We start from the raw sequence: 21197 nt of genomic DNA on the forward strand, positions 1-21197 counted from the left end.
GTTAAAATTTCTACCTTAAGTTGATTACACTATGGTTGGGCTATTGCATGTCTCTCATTACCCAAATGCAAAACAAATATTAGCACTGTGGGAAGGTACACTAGAATGATAGGCTGTTGCCCAAGAATGAGTTCAAAAAATTCAAATAATTTCTAATACCACAATTAACAGTGACAGTAGTAGAGTTTTTAATAGTCTGCTAAACAAATCATTTGTTGCATTTACTCAGAAGAATTTGGTTGCACAACTATGACATACCATTCTGAAATCATCTTCAAATTTGTAGGCACCACCTCCTGTTGCACACATAGTAGTATGCAAACTAGAGAAATTTTTGTCTCTACCCATTTGGATGAATTTAGGCATGGAATGTGTTGGAAAGCGGATAAAATGCAAGTTCCCCTTGCGTCCACACATGGTCAAGTTCTTCAGCTCCAGGTGCACATCCCGAATCCCTGTTTTTCCATAAGCTATGTTAGAGGTAAGGTACTTCCTAATGCTCTTCAGATTCTCCACTTCCTCCTGCTCTTCTTCAGCTGTGATATCCTTTGGCTCAAAATACACGAGTTTGACAAGTGTTCCACCAATATCCATCCCAAACCAAGGGAATGCTAGGATGAAAACAAAATAAATTATTACAACAAGCGTAGCTGTATGTTATTGGTTTAAATACACTGTGACCAGCATAAGACATTTAGAATTTGGATTTTCACATTTTAACTGATTGATGCGAACGAATGCAGTGTTTTTCATTAAACAGAAACCAGTGCTTGAAGCATTAGAGTCGCAAGTGGAGAAAGATTTTTCTTTGTCTCCTTCTCTGCTCCTAAAAATTTGCCTGGATTACCTCAACCTTCTTTCTATCCATATAAATCGGTATGAAATGGACCATGATCTCTGGATGTTCAACCTTCCCCACTCAGATTGCTCAGCAGCCAGTGAAAGCCTTGTGATTGCTCTATACCCAGGTTGGCACAAGAAAGAGGAAACATATCATCTTGAAATCTCAAGTGCAGCCACAAAAACATCAGTATCCTGAACCCCACCAAATCACAATGGTTTTTCCAAGGTGATGGTAAAATGGTAGTGTCATTAGATCAACAATCCAGAGGTGCAGCTAATGTTCCAAGACTCTTGATTTGAATCCCATCCTGGCAGATAATGTGACTGAATTTAAGAGAAACCTGGAATTAAAACTAACAATAACCATGAAAGCACTGTATAAACACTGGAAATCCCATCTATGGGCTATGCAATTCCAGACTCGCCATGTGGTTGACACTTAACTGACCTCGGAAATGGCCTAGCAAGCCAGAGTTGCATCAACTGCTATAAAGTCTTAAAGCATTTCAATTGGACAGATTATCTACCATCAGCTATTGTAACAGGAATGAAAACAGCAAACTCTGCCCTAGACAATGCAAGTATTCCTCACTAATTTGGAGGTGGTGGTGGGTGGGGGTGGCACAGTTGACTACTGCCAGAATTAGTAGACTTGTCTCACAGACTAGTCAGGCAGTAGCCTGTCATTCATACTCATGAATCACACCTTACAGCTCATGTCGCAGACACCACCATCATTACCCCTCACTATGTCCTGTTCCACCAGCAGGTCAGGCATAGTAAAGGTGCAAGGACAGTGGCATATAGTCAGGAGTGAGTTGCTATGTGAGCACACAGCATTGACCCTGGACCCCATAAAGATTTGTGGCATCACATGCACTGATCATCACATATTGACACTCACCTCAACTGATGAATCAGTACTCCTCCTAATTGAATACCACATGGAGGATGCACTGAGGATGGCAGGAGCACAGAATGTACTCTGGATGGGGATTCCAATGCCTACCAAGATTGATTTGGCAGCACCATACTGACCAACTGGTTGAGTCCTAAAAGAAGCAAGACTGGGTCTGTGTCAGGTGAAGGAACCAAAAGAGGGAACAAAACAATTACCTCATTCTCATCAATCTGCCTGCCACAGATGCATCAACCATACCAATATTGGCAAGAGTGACGACAGCACAGTCCTTTTGGAGATACGTCATTCCTTCACATTGAGAATATCCTACATAGTGTTGTGTGGCACAAATAGCATGTTACATGTGATAGAGTTCCAACAGGAGGAAATCAAGACCGGGCAGCTAGGAGGCACTGCAGACCATCATCAGGGTTGTACTTAATCTACAACCTTATGGTCCAGCAAATCCCACAGTCTACCATTATGCTGAAGCAAGGACACCAACCCTGGTTCAAAGGAGACTGCAGGAGGGCCTGCCAGGAGCAGCACTGGACATAACCAAATGAGTTGTTAACCTATTAAAGCTACAAAATAAGGACTACTTACTTACCAACCACCAGAAGCAACAAGTGACAGGCAGAGTTATCAATACCAACTAACAGATCAGGTTAAAGCTCTGCAGGCCTGCCATATCCAGGTCACGAATGATGGTAAAGAAGGCTCTACAAACATGTCCATCCTCAATAATGGAGGAGCTAAGCAAATCAGTGCAAAAAGACAAGCCCGATGCATTTGCATCCTTCTTCAGCCAGAAGTGCCGAGTGAATGATCTATTGTGATCACCTCCCGTGGTCCCCAGCAACACAAATGCCATTCTCAGCTAATTCAATTCACTTCTCGTAATATCAAGAAATGGGTGAAGGCACAAGATACTACAAATGCTATGGGCCCTGACAACATTCTGGCAATAGTAATGAAGACGTATGCTGCAAAACTAGCCACAATAGCCAAGCTGTTCAAGTACAATTACAGCACTGGCATCTATCTGCCAAGGTGGCAAATTGCCTATGCATGTCTGTACACAAAAAGCAGAACAAATCCAACCCGGCCAATTACTGTCCCAGTCTGCTCTTGATCAGCAAGAAAGTGAAAAAAGGTGTCAATGTATCAAGCAACACTTGCTTAGCAGAACCTGCTCACTGACACTCAGTTTGGGGTCTGCCAGTGCCACACAGCTCGTGACAGCCTGGGTTCAAACATGGATACAACAGCTGAATTCCAGAGGTGAGGTGAGGTCGGGTCAGAGTGACTGGAGGGTGGGGTGGTGTGGGGAGAAGAATGCCTCAGTTGATTGGAATTGTGTGCACAGCTGGCACCAAAAGAAAGATGGTTGTGGTTATACAAAGATAGTCATTTCAGCTCTAAGACCTCTCTGCAGGAGTTCCTCAGGGTGTAGCATCCTACACCAACTATCTTCTGTTTCTCCAAACACCTACCCTCCATCATAAGGTCACAAGTAGGGGTATTTGCTAATAATTACACAATATTCCGGAACATTCAAAACTCCTCAAATACTGAAACAATCCATGACCAAATGTTGAAAGTCTGGACAATATCCAGGTTTGAGCTGAAGGGTGGCAAGTGACATTCTTGCCACAGAGTGTCATCTCCAACAAGACAGAATCTTATTGTCCCATGACATTCAATGACACTATCATTACTGGATCCCCACTAACATCATAGGGGTTACTACTGACCAGAAATTAAACCAGACTAGCTATATTAATACAAGAGCAGGTCAGGAGCTCAGAATCCTGCAGCAAATAACTCACTTCCTGACTCCCCAAAGTCTGTCCACAATCTACAAGTCAGGAGTATGTTAGAATACTCAATTTGCCTGATTGAGTGCAGCTCTAGTTCTCAAGAAACTTGACACCATAAAGTCTAAGCAGTCAATGTAGCAGGCACCATAACCACAAACATTCACTCCCTCCACCACCAATGCTCAGTAACAGATGTGTACACGGCAGAAATTCATCAAGGTTTCTTAGACATCACCTCCCAAACGCACAACCACTACCACCTAGAACGTCAAGAGCTTCCACATGGGATCACCAATATGTGCAAGTTCCCCTCCAAGCAACTCATCAACTTGACTTGGAAATACATTGCTGCTCCAAAATCCTGGACTGCCACCCCTCCACCTTAACAGCATTGTGGGTGTACTTACAAGAATGGATTGCAGCAGTTCCTGAAGGCAGATCACTACCAGCTTTTGAGGGGCAATTAGGGGTGCAGAGTAAATGCTGGCTCAGTTAGTGACACCAAGATCCCATGAATGAATAAAAACAAAAGCAAACACCAGCTCTCCTATACAGCTGAGCTACCCTACATGCACTGGACCTGGGTCTGGTTGCATTCCCCACACGAACTACGCACATCGATAAATACCAATCGGAAAACTAGACACATTCAGAAAAATCCTACACTGCCTACTTGCTGGTCCTCATCTGTCTGGTAGTCACTGATTCCCTCTCTGCCTGTATACACTTGCAGGATGACCACCTCTTGAAGTCTGCTGTCCAAATAGCATTAGACTTCACTGTGCGTTGCAGTGACACCAGCTATTGTTGAATCTTCCTGGATACAGTTGCCCTGGGGATTTCACACTTTGAATGTAATGACCCGTAATAATGCGAGCCAATTTTCTTTTGGCTGCAGTCTAAATCCAGGGTCCAAGTTAGCTCTGCAGCAAATAGAAATACGATGATCTTAAAAGGACAACTTCTTAATGTCATTAAGTGTATCTAATTTACACCAATGGTATAAATTTAGTATAAATACAGCCTGTAGAGAACCACATTCAGTTAAATCAACCTCTGTGCTTTGTTTGAATGGAGAGTTGTTCTATGTCAACAACTTTTACTTGCACAAGAGCTATCACTTTCAGGGAGTGATTTATTTGTTTATATTGTGAATCACACCACAGTTGGCTGGTGGACATACAGCCCATGAACTCACTAAGGTCAATGCATTCTTATCTGGAACATCAAGAACAAAGGGACAACATATCACATATTGCTGCCAACGCATTCAATCATGCATCTGAAGATGCAACCACATGAATTTTTAAAGACAGAACAACCAAAAAGTGAATGAGACTTGCCAAGGACAAACTTCCAGCAGACACTGTCAGCGGTTAGGAGGAAGATTGTAAATGGATTTTCAGTTTATGTTTTAATTCACCTTTAAACTTAGAAGTCAATCCTGAAAGGGAGTTATTCCATTTTCTTAAATTCATTCACAGGATGAGGGCATTGCTGACGAGGCAGCATTTACTGCCAATCCCTAATTGCCCAGAGGGCAGTTTAGAGTCAACCACATTGCTGTGGATCTAGAGTCACATGTAGGCCAGACCAGGTAAGCATGGCAGTTTCCTCCCCTAAACGACATTAGTGAACCAGATGGGCTTTTCTGACAATCGACAATGGGTTCATGGTCATTATTAGATTCTTAATTCCAGATATTTTATTCAATTCAATTTCCATCTGCTGTGGCAGGATTTGAACCTGGGTCCCCAGACTGTTAGCTGGGTCTCTGGATTAATGGTCCAGCGACAATACCGCTAGGCCATTGCCTCCTCTGTTTGAAGTATTGACTTTTGATGTGTGTAGAGCTGGAGGAACACAGCAGATCAGGCAGCATCAGAGGAATAGGAAAGTTGACGTTTTGGGTCAGGACCCTTCTTCAGAACTGGGGAGGGGGAAGAGAGCTGGGAAATAAATAGAGGGAGGAGGGGTGGGGCTAGGGGAAGGAAGGTGGGGTGGTGATAGGTGGATGCAGGTAGGGGGGAGTGGTGATTGGTCAGTGGGAAGGGTGGAGAGGATAGATGGGAAAGATGATGGACAGGTTGTGTCATGTCAAGGAGGCGAGGATAAGGAGGAAGGTTGGGCGTGGGATGAGGCCGGGGGTGGGGAGATTTTAAAACTGGTGGATTCTATGTTCAGGTCATTGGGATGTAGGCTCCTGAGGCTGAATGAGGTGGTGTTTCTCCAGTTTGCGTGGCGTCACTGTTGCACTGGAGGAGGCCCAGCATGGAAATGTCATCAAGGGAGTCGAAGGGGGAGTTAAAATAGTTAGCGACCAGAAGGTGTTGTCGATTATCGCATACAGATCGCACATGCTCCACGAAACGGTCCCCGAATCTGCGCAGATTTCCTTCTTTCTCACCCTATCTGTGCCCCATATAATTTTATACATCTGAATCATGTCTCCCTCAGTCTCCCCTGCTCAAAGGAAAATAACTCCAGACTATCCAATTTCTGTTCATAACCAGGCAATATCATGGTAAATCTTCTCTGCACTCTCTCCAGTGCAATCACATTCCTCCTAGAATGTGGACTTCAGAACTGCACACAATACTCTAGCTGTAGCCTAACTAACATTTATACAGTTCCACTATTACCCCCCCACTCTTAAACTCTATGCCTTGGCTAATAAAGGGAAACACCCCAGGTGTCGTCTTAATAACTTCACCTGTCCCACTACCATAAGGGACAGGTAGATATGAACACCAAGGATCCTCTGTGCTTCCCAGGGTCCTACTAATCATCATGCATTCCCTTGCCCCATTTGTCATGACCAAGTGTATCACCTCAATTATCCAGACTGAATTCCATTTACCAATTGTCCATCTGACCAGTCTATCTAAATCCTCCAGTAATCTAAGGCACCTCACTACTTACCAACACATCAATTTTTATATTGTCCATAAACTTATTCAATCTTCCTACATTCAAGTCTAATTTCTTTATACATATCACACACAGCAGAGGCCCCAACACAGATCCCATGGAACCCCACTGAATAAAGGCTTCCAGTCACAAAAACAATCCCCGACCATCACCCGCTCCCTCCCGACATCCTGCCAATCCTCGATTCAATTAGCTAAATTTCCTTGGATCCCATTGTTCCTTAACCTTGCCTACCACTCTCTCATGCAGGGCCTGATTAAAAAGCCTGGCTAAAGTTCAAATAGATTACATCGAAGGCATTGCCCTTACATACGCACCTGGTCACCTCTGGAAAATTGAATCAGTTGGGGTCAGACAAGATCATGATGACTGTTCTTGATTAACCCCCGTCTTTCCAAGTGCAAATTAATTCTGTCCCTCAGAATTGCTTCCAATGGATTCCCCACTGAAGTTAGATTAACTGGCCCGTAGTTTCCCGATTTATCCTTTTCCCTCTTCTTGAATAACAATACTACATTGGCCTAACTCTAGCACTTGTCCTGTGGGCAAAGGAATTGACAGTTATTTTCAGCACCCCTATTTTCTCCCTTACCTCACATACACTGCACCTCGCCCAAGATCTAACTACTTTTTAAGCCTGCCAGACCATTAGAACAACCCTCCCTTTAGTCTATGCTGAATTTCTTAAGTACACCACAGTCCTCCCCAATTTCTATAAACACATCATCCCACTCACTAGCAAATACCGACACAAAGTATTCATTTAGAACCTTACTTACATTTGCTGGTTCCACACAATTACCATGGTTATCTTTAATTGACCCCTACTCTTTCCCTAGTTATTCTTTTTCTCTTAATGAGTTTATAAACCAACATAGGATTTTTCTTTATTTTACCTGCCATTATTCTCTCATGGTCCCTTTTTGCCATCCTAATTTCTTTAAGTTTCCTCTTGCACATTCTCTAGTCCTCCGGGGTTTTTGTTTTGAGCACTCAGTATTACTAAGAGACTACTTTTTTCTCTCTATCCAATCGTGTAAATCCCTTGATATCCAGGGTTTACTGGAAGTGTTGGTCCCACCCTTTATCTTCATTGGAAGATGTTGACCTTGTACTCTCCCTATTTCCTTCTTGACCGCATCCCATTGTTCTGAAACAGATTTACCTAAAAATACCTGCTCCCAGTCCATTATTTAAAAAGAAAATCAAAATCAGCCTTCCACAATTTAGAACTTCGATTTCAGGCCCATCCTGATCTTTTCCATAACAATCTTGAAACTGAGTTATGATCACTGTCTGCAATATGATTTCCCACTGTAATTTCAACCACTTATCTAGCTTTCTTACCTACCCCCTCTCTTGTAAGGTTTTTTTTTTTATTTTTACATGTTGGCTTAAACACTTCTCTTGGACACATTTTAAAAATTCTGCTCCTCTAGGCCTTTCACACTTTGACAAGCCCAGCTGATGATGAGGAAATTGAGAATTTCAATTAGAATCCCTTTTACAATTCTCTGAAATTTGCCTACATATCTGTATTTCTATAGCTCTCAAACTGTCAGGGGGAATACAGTCCACATCTAGTAATGAGATTGCTCCTTTTTAGGTTTTACATTCTATCCAAATGGCTTCATTTGAGGAGCCTAAGATGTCAGCTTCCTTACTGTTGTTATTGATTGCCTGATCAATTTTGTGACACCACCTCCTCTTTTACCTCCTTCCCTCTCTCATCTAAGACCCTATACCTTGGAATATAGAACTGCCCCTCTTTAAACCATGCCTGTTTGTCAGACTCCTTGGATTCAAATAAACACTATCCAACCTTGCCAAACTCCCTTCTGCCTCAAGTAGCCTTGAATTTCAATGCCTTCTGGCCTCATTCATCTTCCTCTGCTAAGCATCCTCTCAAGACCCCACCCCTCCCCTAGCAATTTGGTTAAACCCTCCCCAACAGCACTAGCAAACATGCCCGCAGGTATGATGGCCTCATTTCAATTCAGGTGCCATCCATCTGCCTTGTACAAGATCCATAGCCCCTCGAAAACAGTCCTAATGTCCGAAAAATCTAAAGCCCTCCTCCTCCTACACCATCTCTCCAGCCACACATTCGTATGGCCTATTCTCCTATTTCCACATTCACTAGCATATCATAAAATCATACATTCCCTACAGCATGAAAGCAGGCCATACGGCCTCTCGAGTCCACACTAACCACTCACCCCCTCTCCAGAAGAGCATCGCACCCAGATCTGCCCCACACCCCCCCCAAACCCTGCATTTCCCGTGGCTAATCCACCAGCCTGAACATCTCTGGGCTCTATGGCTATGCTAAATTACCCAATTTACCTAACCTGCACATCTTTGGACTGCGGGAAGAAACCAGAGCACCCTTGGAAGCCCACAAAGAAACAGGGAGAATGTGCAAACTCCACACAGACAATCGCCTGATGGTGGAATTGAACCTGGGTCCCTAGCATTGTGAGGCAGCAGTGCCAATCACTGAGCAACCGTGCCGCTACATGGCACTGGAAGTAATGCCGAAATTACTAGCTTCTGCGTCCTACTTTTTAAATTTACTTCTAATCTCCCTAAGTTTTGCTTGCAGGACCTTATCCCTTTTTCTACCTATGCTGTTGTTACAAATATGTACCATAAACTGTCTAGTTACCCTCTCCCTTCAGAGTGCCCTGCAGCCAGTGACATCCTGACCCTGTCACCAGAGAGGCAACCGATATTACCATGCAACCCACACTATTGTGGAGAATTGTGCTTAACAGGAATTTTGGGACTCTTGTAACACCACTTCTATCCTATGTCCCTTCAAACAGTGATTGTGAAAAAGTATCCTTGTAAATTGTTATTTTTGATCAATAACGCAGGAAAGTAACAACGCAGGTCCAAACTGACAGAAAATTTGGAATATAGAACTACCAATCCAACACAGCACAGAACCTATAACTTTACCGTGTAATATTGTGCAGTAATGTGCAAGGGAATGTTCAGAAAATACTCAAGTAAAGAGAACCACATTCACTTGCTCAAACAGCTAACCAATTTTAAAAAAGCATTTTAAAAAGTCGGTCAACAACGGGAAGCAGTAGACCACACTAAACATCATCAATTCTGGGCAGGGAAACGTTGAGAGATGGAAACAGTGAACAAAACTGAACAACTATTATCATGGAAGACAGTGGGAGGTCCTGATCAGGACATTTTAAATAACTCATTAGAACCCTATAATCATGTTTCAAAATACAAAAGTGTTATTTTGTTAAAATTATTTTCTGCAAACTCTACATGTAGTTTTTAAATATTCAAAGTTTTTCCTGATGCATAGCCATGTCTTTCCATTTATCACATTTTCTTCAGATTTCATGTAGAATATTCTTTTACTCTCTTATCACTTGTAACACTGCTAGTTATTTTCCATTCTGCATTCTTTTGAAGATATCCTAGCTTGTATCTTGAATTCTTTTCAAATAAAAGATTGCATCAATTCTCAGACTTCCCGTGGTGTTTCCCTGCAATGAATTGCTCTGCAGTGCACCAACTTTCAGAGGCAAATAAGATAATCAATCATTCAGCAGGTAAGACACCAGAAACAACAATGAAACAAACTAGTTAACCTGCTTGTGGTGGTACTAGTTGTCAGAGAAATGTTGGAAGAAGTCCTTGTTTTTCTTTGAATGGTACCACTAGATCTTTTACATCCAGACAGAGGTTTGGTTTCGTGATCTTTCTGAAGAAAAACCATCAATGCAATTTATTTTGGTAATGCTTGTGATTCAGAGTACAGTCTATTACCAACCACAAGACTTGAGATAAACACCTGGGGCACTGTGCTTTAAACGGCTTTGAAATCAATACTCGTCTGCTTCATAGTCAAAGTTCAACCAAAAATGGATTAAAAAACAAAGTGATTTTAAACTCCATTTAATGGCGAGATGTAGAATATTTTTCCAAAATTATAAAAAGTAAACTCACCAGCCTTACCAGACTATAGGGCTGCTCTCCCAGTAGAGAGACAGAAATGAATAGTGGTGGTTTAACCCAAGGGTTACCAAGTGTCAGGAAAAGGGAAGAGGTTGAGAAAGACCTTTGCAATAACCTCAACTGGTGCAGGAATTGACCCCACACTATTGGCCTCGCCCTGCATCACGAAACAGCATCCAACTAAATCAGCTAACCAACACCTTTTTAAAATTTATTTGGAAAGCACACTGAACAGTCAAAGTTGACATTACATAAAGCGCAAGCCAAATCAATTTCTTTCAATACTATTATTCACTACATTTCTAAGCAATTAGGGTAACTGTTACAATGTCAAACTTGCAGACAAGGGGTTCATACAGTTTCTAGTCCCTTGGCATATTTTGGCATGACGGTCTTAGATAGGGACCTTTCCCTAACTGTACCTTTGCAGCATCTGCTCCAAGCTTAATGCATCTTTCAGTACTTAGTCCCAAACTTCGCAATACTCCAATCTGCAACATTCAAATAATCTATAGCTCTTTGCTTGATGTACAGCAGAGTTTGAGGCTAGCAATAAGGAAAACCACCTGCACTCTTGCTGCATCGTCAAGATAATTGGACTGATCATTTGCAGTCTTCGGGATTGCTCTGTGCCATTTAGACTTGGGCATATAAAGTATTTATGACCTATTGGAGGAAGCACATTTTAATTAGTTTGCTGCTTTCGGAACTGGCTAACCTTTGGATGATGGTTTTTAGGCTCAAAGATTCTCATACTTGTTACCTTAAAAAAAGCTTTCTTGCTGGAGGAAGGCACCATCAATGGCAGGGCGTGGCATAGCTCAACAGCAAAAATGACAAAAATGAGTTAATGAATAAAACCTAATTTTACAACTTAGCTGTTGTGACAGTGCACAAATCTGAGTTTCTTATGGGTGGGCATCCCTGAGCTTGTTAATGCTCTCGCAGTGCAAACAATATGGGTCCTTTGCAGTTATTCTAAAGTTTGTAATATTGCTGAACAACTTAAGCAGGGAAATAAAATGTAATGTCGCAGTGATCTATGGAAGATTGGGAAATACTGACCTAAAAAGCTCAAGCTATGTGGAAATGGAGTGGGAAAACTTAAACTACAGCCCCAGACACCAATGTAAACAAAATGTTACTATGCTGCTTTATTGCCAATCAGTATGCAATTATAAAAGGTTGTATTATAGACCAACATAATACAAAATGAAAATTTGAAATGAAAACCCCAAGCCCTCAGTTTTCATACAAATTGCTCAGTCCGCACCTGCGTCCGTTGTCACCATCAGGAAACCACCGATGTTTATATGTAGATATGTAGTGATGTCTCAGCATGCCTATCAGAGCTACCATCACCACACTGTCCTATACCGGCAGTTTGTACTCTGATGTGTTAACTCCCACACCCTCCTTTGTCTGGATAGGGTATGATTAAAATGATTTTTTTTCCCGCTGCTGGGAAAATACGAGAAGAGCTGGAGACTAAAGAATTTTATTTCTTGTGACCTCACTGGCCGTTTCTGACAATTTGGAAGATCTGTTGGCTTAATCAAAAATGCCTTCCACAAGGTTCGGAACCAATGTCATCAGCTTTTTGAATCAGAAGACCTGACTGAAGTGCTAACTTAACTTTAGCATTATGGTGACCTCAAACATTTTAACCAGCAAACAAGCAATGCAATATGCAATAGTGGTTGCAACCCTATCAAAACACTAAGCTGGCACAACCATTTTAAAAATTAGAATTCAGATCGTGATTAATATAAACAATTGCATGTGCCAGAAATTAATTGCAAGCCTCAAGGCCAATTCAACTACGAAGAACATTTGTGGTGTGGTAACTTAGTGGTAATGCCACTAAACAAGTAACCCAGAGGGCCAGCCTAATGCTCTAGGGACTGTGGTGCAAATCCCATCTCAGATGTGAAATTTGAATTCAACGAATAAATCTCGAATTAAAAGTTGGTCTAAAAATGACCATGAAACTATAGCCAATTATTGTAAAATCAATCTGGCTCACTGATGTCTTTTGAGAAATGTTTGAGGTTTCTTAAACTTGTCTGTATGAGAGTGAAGGCAGCAGGGTGGACGGGCAAACTGATCTTGGCATTGTAGTGCAAAAAGTCATTCAAGGGGGAGGGGAGTTAGGAAGGAGGAATGCAGCGGCAGTAGGAGACTTTACAGCAAAGGAGACTGACACCGTTCTCTGCAGAAAAGAGTGAGCGTCCTATCTGCCTGCTGCCAGGGTTCAAGACATCTGCTCAGGGCTAGACAGCAGTCTGCAGTGTGGTGCGGATGATCCAGTCACAGTGGTCAGTGAAGTATCAATGACAAACAGAACAAAGGAAGTGGTTCTACATAAATCAGAATGAACAGCAGAGGGATCTGGGTGTCCTTATGTATGAATCACAAAAGGTTAATATTAAAGGTACAACAAATAATTAGGAAATTAATAGAATGCAAATCACGCACCATATGGGTAATGGAGTATAAAAGTAGGTTATGCTTCAGATATACAGAGCACTGGTGAGACTGCATTCGAAGTATTGTATACCGTATTGCTCACTTTTAAGTGAGGAATGCAAGTAAGTAGGAAGTAGTTCAGAGAGTTTACTAGATTACTATCTGGAATGAGAGATAGGAGGAAAGGTGGATTAGGCTTGTATCAACTGAAGTTTATAACAGCAAGAGGTGTTTGGACCGAATTGTAGAAGATCCAGATGAACCTTAACCAGGTAGAAATGGACAGGATGCTTCTTTTTACAAGAGAATCTAGAAGTAGGGGTCATTTTTTGGAAATCTTTTCCCGAAAGATGGCAGAAGCAGAGTCCTCCCTCAGAGAATGATTGGTTGAATACCACGCAGAGGAAGCATAGGCAGGCAAGGGAGCGTACCTTGGATGAACAACTTCAGTGTTCATCAAGAATGACTTGGTAGCAATGCTGCTAACTAAGCTGGCCGAGCCCTAAAAAGGATACAGCTCCTAAATGGAGTCTGTAGTTAGTAAGGGAAACAAGAGGGAACAACCCACTTAGAATGGGGAGGACAAGGTTATCTGCTACAGATGTATCAATCCCTGATAGTATTGGGAGGAGTGACCACCATTCAGTCCTTGTGACGATGAAGTCCCAGATTCATAATGAGGATACCCTCCATGTTGTATGGCACAACCACCATGCTAAATGGGAGGGACTTCAAAGAGAACTCAAAACTGGGCATCCATGATGCAGCGTGGGCTTTCAAGAGCAGAACTGTACTCAGACGATCTGCAGCCTGATGGCCTGGCATATCCCCTGCTTTACTACTACCCTTAAGCCAGGGAATCAATCTTGATTCAAAGAATGCCATTCCCGGAGCACAGCCAGGAATATTTTCAGCAACATAATGGAAAGCTGTCAGGCAATATCCGCCATCTCCTCTTCAAAAATGTCAAAATATCTCTTGTATCCAACCAACAGGGCAGATATTCCTCAGTACTGCACTACAGCATCAACCCAAAAAAGTTTATTTTAAAAAAGTAGTATATGGAGGAATAAGGCCAATTAGTTCAGATGGCTACAATGTTGTGCATAGTAGAACATGACAGCATGACCAGTCCTTGAACCAGATCAGGTAGTTTTTACAATCTGTTGTTCTTGCCATATTGCAATTTTATATCATATGAAAAGACTGTTCAAGATCAAGATGGTGAAAAGTCATGGTTTGCAACCTTCAGCCAATGAGGAGTGAAGAGAGAGAGATACAAAGCTTCACTTTAGTTGGAAGCACTGATTATACTTCTAGGCAAGCTAATGTGAACAAGCTTTGGATAGACTTTTTTCACAATTCCAGAGAAGATTTTTGCAGCCAGGTTTCTCAATGTAGGTAAAATATTATGGATGCTGGAAATCAAACATACACAGAATGCTGGAGAAACTGAGCAGGTTTATCAATATCTGTGGAGAAAGAAATAGGTAACATTTCAACTCCATAAAACCTTCCTGCAGAACTGGCTCAGACTTCAGAACTCCGAGTTCTTGACTTGAAACGTTAACTCGGATTCTCTCTCTCCACAGATGCTGCAAGACCTGCTGAGTTTCTTCAGTATTCTGTTTGTTTCTAGATTTAGAACTGTATGTATTATTCTCAGCAGATGAATATTTCAAAATAATGTGTCTATAATGTCAGACCATTTTGCTCTAAATATACATAGTTATGCCCAGACCCTGTCAAGATTCCCCAATTTTTTTTTCTTTTACAGTTCAAGACAGGATACCCCAAAACATTAAACTCCCAAGTGAGGAGAGACAAAGTGGCTCCCGTTCTTTAATTAACCACTCTCTCAGGTGGTCACAACGTTAATTTAAAATCAAATTCCTTCCCTTGTAGATAAATTCATTAGCGTCCAGGTGAAAAGCATGTTTTAAAAACGAGCCAATTTAGCAAGGCTTGGATTCAAAGAGTAATCCATTACTAAACATAAAAAGATTATAGACACTTATTATTTTGAAATATTCACCTGCTGAGAATAATACATATAGTTCTAAATGCAGAAACAAACAGAATTCTGAAGAAACTTAGCAGGTCTTACAGCATCTGTGGAGAGAGAGAGAGAAAGAGAGTTAACGTTTCAAGTCTAGTTCAACTCGGAGTTCTGAAGTCCGAGCCAGTTCTGCAGGAGTGTTATATGGACTTGAAATGTTACCTATTTCTTTCTCCACAGATATTGATGAACCTGTTCAGTTTCTCCAGCATTCTGTATATGTTTGATTTCCAGCAACCATATGCAACACAGATCAGAAATGAGGGTGGAGTCCAAAAGGTTAGAGACATTTATGGATCAGTCTCACAATTGTTCGAGGAGCAAGTTGTTGAATGTGTGGCAACTGCAGCGGAGGCTACCAGTGGCACAGACAGTGATAGTTGAAATTGACCGATCTCAAAATTCTTAGTTTTGCAGGTTGGTTGATATCCTGTTGTTCCAAATTTTTTCATCATGACTTAATTCCAAAATTCTGGTGAGCGAGAATCCTTTTGTAGACTAATTTGTGTCTGTCAGGCTTGCTAGTTAGCTGGCTTCCTGCATTCAGATTACACTAGTTCCATTACCCGCAACACAGGGGTGGCTGTGGATAGTACTTGACTATGACCCACACAGCACACTAATGCTCAAACCGAGGCTAGTAGACATGGGTACATTAGATCGCTAGCAAAAGAACGAACATTCAGTCCCCTTAGCACATACCAAAGTTGAACTTCATTTTTTAACCCCTGTTCTTGTGAATCCTTCAAAAGTAAAAAAGTATAAATTGGTCTGCAAGTTTGGGACGTAATCAACAGGGGGGGGTCATCAGCCCGCTCATTACCTTTGTAATCTCAACAAATTACAGTCAAAACCAGGATTTTGATCCAGTGACACTGAATAAACAGTAATATATTTCTAAATTAGAATGGAAAGTGATTTGGAGAGGAACTTATGGATATTTGTGCTCCCATGTATCTGCTACGGTTTGTTGGACAAGGCTAAAGATAGCACGAACTGTTAAGAGGCTTGACAATAGACTGTTGCAAGAATAGAAGTACAGTCATTTGGTCTGCTGAAAGCTAAGATTGCAGGAAGTCAGTAACTGCTGTCTCTACCAAATAGGGACGAAACACTGATGTTTCATGGATAATTCCAAATAAGGAACACACTTGGCAGAGATAGTAGGAACTGCAGATGCTGGAGAATCCGAGACAACAAGGTGTAGGGCTGGATGAACACAGCAGGCCAAGCAGCACCATAGGAGCAGAAAGGCTGATGTTTTGGGCCTAGACCCTTCATCAGAAAAGAGGGAGGGGAAGGGGGTTCTGAAATAAATAGGGAGACAGTGGGAGGCGGAGAGAAGATGGATAGAGGAGAGGAAACAAACAGGTCAAAGAGGCGGAGATGGAGCCAGTAAAAGGTGAGTGTAGGTGGGGAGGTAGGGAGCGGATAGGTCAGTCCAGGGAGGACGGACAGGTCAAGGGGGCGGGATGAGGTTAGTCGGTAGGAGATGGGGTTGGGGCTTGAGAGGGGAGGAGGGGATAGGTGGGAGGAAGAACAGGTTAGGGAGGCGGGGATGAGCTGGACTGGTTTTGGGATGCGATAGGGGGAGGGGAGATTTTGAAGCTTGTGAAATCCACATTGATACCATTGGGCTGCAGGGTTCCCAAGCGAAATATGAGTTGCTGTTCCTGCAACCTTCGGGTGGCATCGTTGTGGCACTGCAGGAGGCCCAGGATGGACACGTCGCCTGAGGAATGGGAGGGGGAGTTGAAATGGTTCGCGACTGGGAGGTGCAGTTGTTTATTGCAAACCGAGCGTAGGTGTTCTGCAAAGCGGTCCCCAAGCCTCCGCTTGGTTTCCCCGATGTAGAGGAAGCCACACCGGGTACAGCTGATGCAGTATACCACATTGGCAGATGTGCAGGTGAACATCTGCTTGATTTGGAAAGTCTTCTTGGGGCCTGGGATGGGGGTGAAGGAGGAGGTATGGGGGCAGGTGTAGCACTTCCTGCGGTTGCAGGGAAAAGGGCCGGGTGTGGTGGGGCTGGAGGGGAGCGTGGAGCAGACAAGGGAGTCACGGAGAGAGTGGTCCCTCTGGAAAGCAGATAAGGGTGGGGAGGGAAAAATGTCTTTGGTGGTGGGATCGGATTGCAGATGTCGGAGGATGATGCGTTGGATCCGGAAGTTGGTGGGGTGGTACATGAGGACGAGGGGGATTCTTTTTTGGTTCTTATTGCGTGGACGGGGTGTGAGGGATGAGTTGCGGGAGATGTGGGAGACACGGTTGAGGGTGTTCTCGACCACTGGGGGGGGGTTACGGCCCTTGAAAAACGAGGACAACTGAGATGTACGGGAGTGGAATCCTGGGAGCAGATGTGGCGGAGGCGAAAGAATTGGGAATAGGGGATAGCATTTTTGCAGGAAGGTGGGTGGGAGGAGGAGTATTCTAGGTAGCTGTGGGAGTCGGTGGGCTTGAAATGAATATCGGTTTCTAGGTGGTTGTCCGATATGGAGACAGAGAGGTCCAGGAAGGGGAGAGACGTATTAGAGATGGTCCAGGTAAACTTAAGGTTGGGGTGGAAGGTGTTGGTGAAGTGGATGAACTGTTCGAGCTCCTCGTGGGAGCACGAGGCGGCGCCGATACAGTCATCAATGTAACGGAGGAAGAGGTGAGGTTTAGGGCCGGTGTAGGTACGGAACAGGGATTGTTCCACGTAACCTACAAAGAGGCAGGCGTAGCTTGGGCCCATGCGGGTACCCCCTTCGTCTGTAGGAAGTGGGAGGAATTGAAAGAGAAGTTGTTGAGGGTGAGGACGAGTTCGGCTAAGCGGATGAGGGTGTCGATAGCAGAGAGACCGGTGTATACAGCAAGCCAAGAAAATCCTTGATTTTCAGCAGGACTTCAAAGAATAACTCTGCAGGAGGTACTGTACCCAATGTCAGGTGGCGTGGTAAACTCGAAAAGAGTTCCAGCCTGGCCAGCTGCCACCTCTCCCGGGTAATAAGTTTAGGGTTAGTTACAGAATCCGGGATAGTTAAAGACAGTAATTGAGTTATCTCCAGTTGCTAAAAGCATGTGATATTCATTTAAGGACTTAATAAGTTAATTGAGGTTTATAAGCTCCAAGTGTCTCCGCTGTACCTTTGTCCATGTATATACTGATGTCCCTCACAGACAGGCAACAAGTTATCTTTCTATATGATAGAGGTCATGGATTTGGAGGGTGCTGTGTAAGGAGGCTTGGTGAATTTCTGCAGTGAATCTGTACTCACTGCTGATACTGTGCCAGTAGTGGAGGGATTGAATGTTTGTGGATTTGATGTCAATCAACGGGCTGCTTTGCCCTGAATATGGTCAAGCTTCTTGAATGTTTAGCTTGCAGTAGCCAGTACTAAAAAGTACTATATACCTTCCAAATAACAAGAACCCATCTGAAACTAAGCTATTGCATCACTTATTCAGATCGCTTCAGTGCCAGTTCCTCATCGCAAAAGGACAATTGCCTGACTTATAAGACTGAATTTGCATGGGAGACTTGATGGCTACACAGTTGGCATATGAATGGGTAACAAGTTCTTCTATGGAAGACTCAATGACGATACTGTTGAATAGTGCTGCCTAGTCAAACACAAGCGAACAAAAGCTACATTACACTGAATCTAAAACAGTAGTTAAATAAGAAGCAGCATTTCAAGTGGAGTTATGTAATCAGTATTACTGTATACAGTTCATTTGTTCAGTAGCTCACTGGTAACATTGCTAAAAACTATAGCACTTCTATTTTTTTCACCATTCATTTTGAGTCAAAACCAGCACTCTTAATAAATTAAATCTCTGCAATGACCAGCCCTTATGCAGCTGACACAATAGTGAGCACTAGAAAGAAACAAAATGCTCTAAACCAGCCATTTTTAAACCTTCATATTCACTGAATAAGGAATTTGATTCTATTGCATTTTAAAATAATTTAACTGGTCACATAGACAGAGGAATAAATCACCAGATTTGCAAATTCTGCATTTTGTAAATATTGCCGTTTTTCATGCCATTTTTTGAGCAGCACTCTTATTGCTGATGCACAGGGCATGTATAATTAACTGGTAGTTAGCTGTACAAGCAACAAGCCAGAGTGATTCGACTGTTTCCAGCATTACCAAGTACTATTATGAACTGAAAATAAACAACCCCACTGTTGAAATGAGAGTTTCTAATCAGCTACATCAAGCCTGAAATGCACAGAGGAAGTTTTAAAATTGTCACACCACCTTTAAACATCTTCAAAATCTCAGTTTCCTGGAAATTCTGCCAAGGAAAGTGTAATCATTATAGAAGGCTTTTATGAACATACCAGTTAGGAGAGGTGGGCTATTTGGCCCTTCGGCCCTTCAAGCCTTACAGCATTTAATGATACCATAGGTTATCTATTCTGCTCCAAATTTTACTGTCCCATCTACCTCGATCATCTTAGATTCTTGACAGGCAAGTGAATCAATCTCCACTTTAAAAAGTATTCAATGATCCACCCCCACCAGGTGGAGCATTCCTCAAACTCTCAAACCTCAAAAAAATTTCTTTATCTTACATCCTAAACAGGAGATCCCTAATTTTAGATATACTTGTCAAGACCATTCACGATCTTATAAACTTCAAACGAACCACCATTTGCTCTTCTGAACTCCAGTGAAAAGCCCAGCCTGTCAAATCTTTCCTCAGTAGACAAACTATTCATATCAGGTGTAAGTCTAGTCAACCTCCTCTGATCCACCTCCAAATCATTTACATCTTTACTTAAATAAGGAAACAAAAAAATTTGAACGCTGTGGTGTCAACAACGCTGTGTCATAACTGAAATAGAATATTAATTTAATGTTGAACTCCTTTTGCAATAAAGGCTAGCATTGCATTAACCTTCCTGATTATGTTATACTTGCACACAGACTTGCAATATATCATGCACTAAAACTTCCATATCCCTCTGCACTAATGAATTCTGCAGTCATCCTCTGTTAAGTAATACCCTGCTTTTTGATTCTTCCTGCCAAAGTGGCCAACTTTGTATCTAACATCGTACTCTAACTGCCAGATTTTCACACACACACTAAATTTTTACAGCATGCAATCCTACCTTTTAGTAATCTAAAAATGGAGCCACTCTGTCTTTAACTACATCTCGGTCATTGATATAAGATGTAAGAGGTTCAGGCCCGAGCAGAGATTCTTGTGGGACTACACTGGTTACATCTTGTCAATCTGGGAAACCCATCCGTGCATACTGTTTTCTGCCAGCTAGTCAAACTTCTATTCACGCCAGCATGTTACCCCTTTACCAGCAGTTCCTAATTGGCCTTTTGTGGAATCTTGTCAAATGCTTTCAGGCAATCCAAATACATTACATCAACTGGCTCCCCATTGGTTAAAGAATTTCCTTTGCAAAACACCATATTGACTCTTCCTGAAATGCTTGAAATTTTTCTAAGTGCCCAGTTGTAACCTCTTTTGTGATCAATTCCAACATCTTCCCTTGTGGTAATTTCATTAAGTCACTGTCTTCTCATAACCTCAAAATTCACGTTACTGTGATGTTCTGTATCCTTAATACAGAATCCAGAAACAAACTATTTAGTCATTACATACACTGTTTCCTTATTACCAACTATTAATTCCCCATTCTCACCCTTGAGAGGGCTGATACTCGCTCTACTTACTCGTTTCCTTCTTGAATAGCTTTGGAATTTCCTGCCATTTGTTTTTATATTTCTAGTTAGCTTCTTCTCATGCTCTAACTTATTTGTCCCAATTAAACTTTCAGTCATTCTTTATATTCTGACCAGTCAGCTGAACTTGTGAAATTATATATGTTTGTTTCCTCAGGTTTGATGCCATCCTTAGCTTCTTTAGTTAACCAACAAGAGTGGGTTCTCTCTTTGGAATTTTTATTCTTAGCAGGAATGTACTTACTTTAATATTCAGAACTATCCCTTTAAAATGTCTGCCACTATGTCTCTATTGATCTCATAGCTAAATATCCTAGTTTACTTCAGTTAGCTCAGCTTTTATGCTTGTATAATTGCCTTGATTTAAGTTTAAAATAGTAATCTTGGACCCATTTTTCCCTTTCAATCTGGATGTAAAGTTCAATCACTTTATGATCACTACTATCTGGAGGTGCTTCTACACCAAGATCATTAACATA

At 42.1% G+C, this 21197-nt stretch overlaps 1 protein-coding gene across 4 annotated transcripts in view; it reads right to left on the bottom strand.

Moving 5' to 3' along the window:
- LOC109918839 (pantothenate kinase 1) overlaps positions 1 to 21197 on the bottom strand; it is a 72980-nt gene that overhangs the window by 23566 nt on the left and 28217 nt on the right. For all 4 annotated transcript variants that reach the window (XM_048609101.1, XM_020518788.2, XM_048609102.1 and 1 more), the window contains exon 2: positions 259 to 611. In XM_048609101.1, coding sequence (XP_048465058.1) covers positions 259 to 611 — 353 coding nt within the window. The remainder of the gene's footprint in view (positions 1 to 258; positions 612 to 21197) is intronic.

The sequence above is a fragment of the Rhincodon typus genome, chromosome 20, assembly GCF_021869965.1.
Source record: "Rhincodon typus isolate 14 chromosome 20, sRhiTyp1.1, whole genome shotgun sequence".
Taxonomy (NCBI): domain Eukaryota; kingdom Metazoa; phylum Chordata; class Chondrichthyes; order Orectolobiformes; family Rhincodontidae; genus Rhincodon; species Rhincodon typus.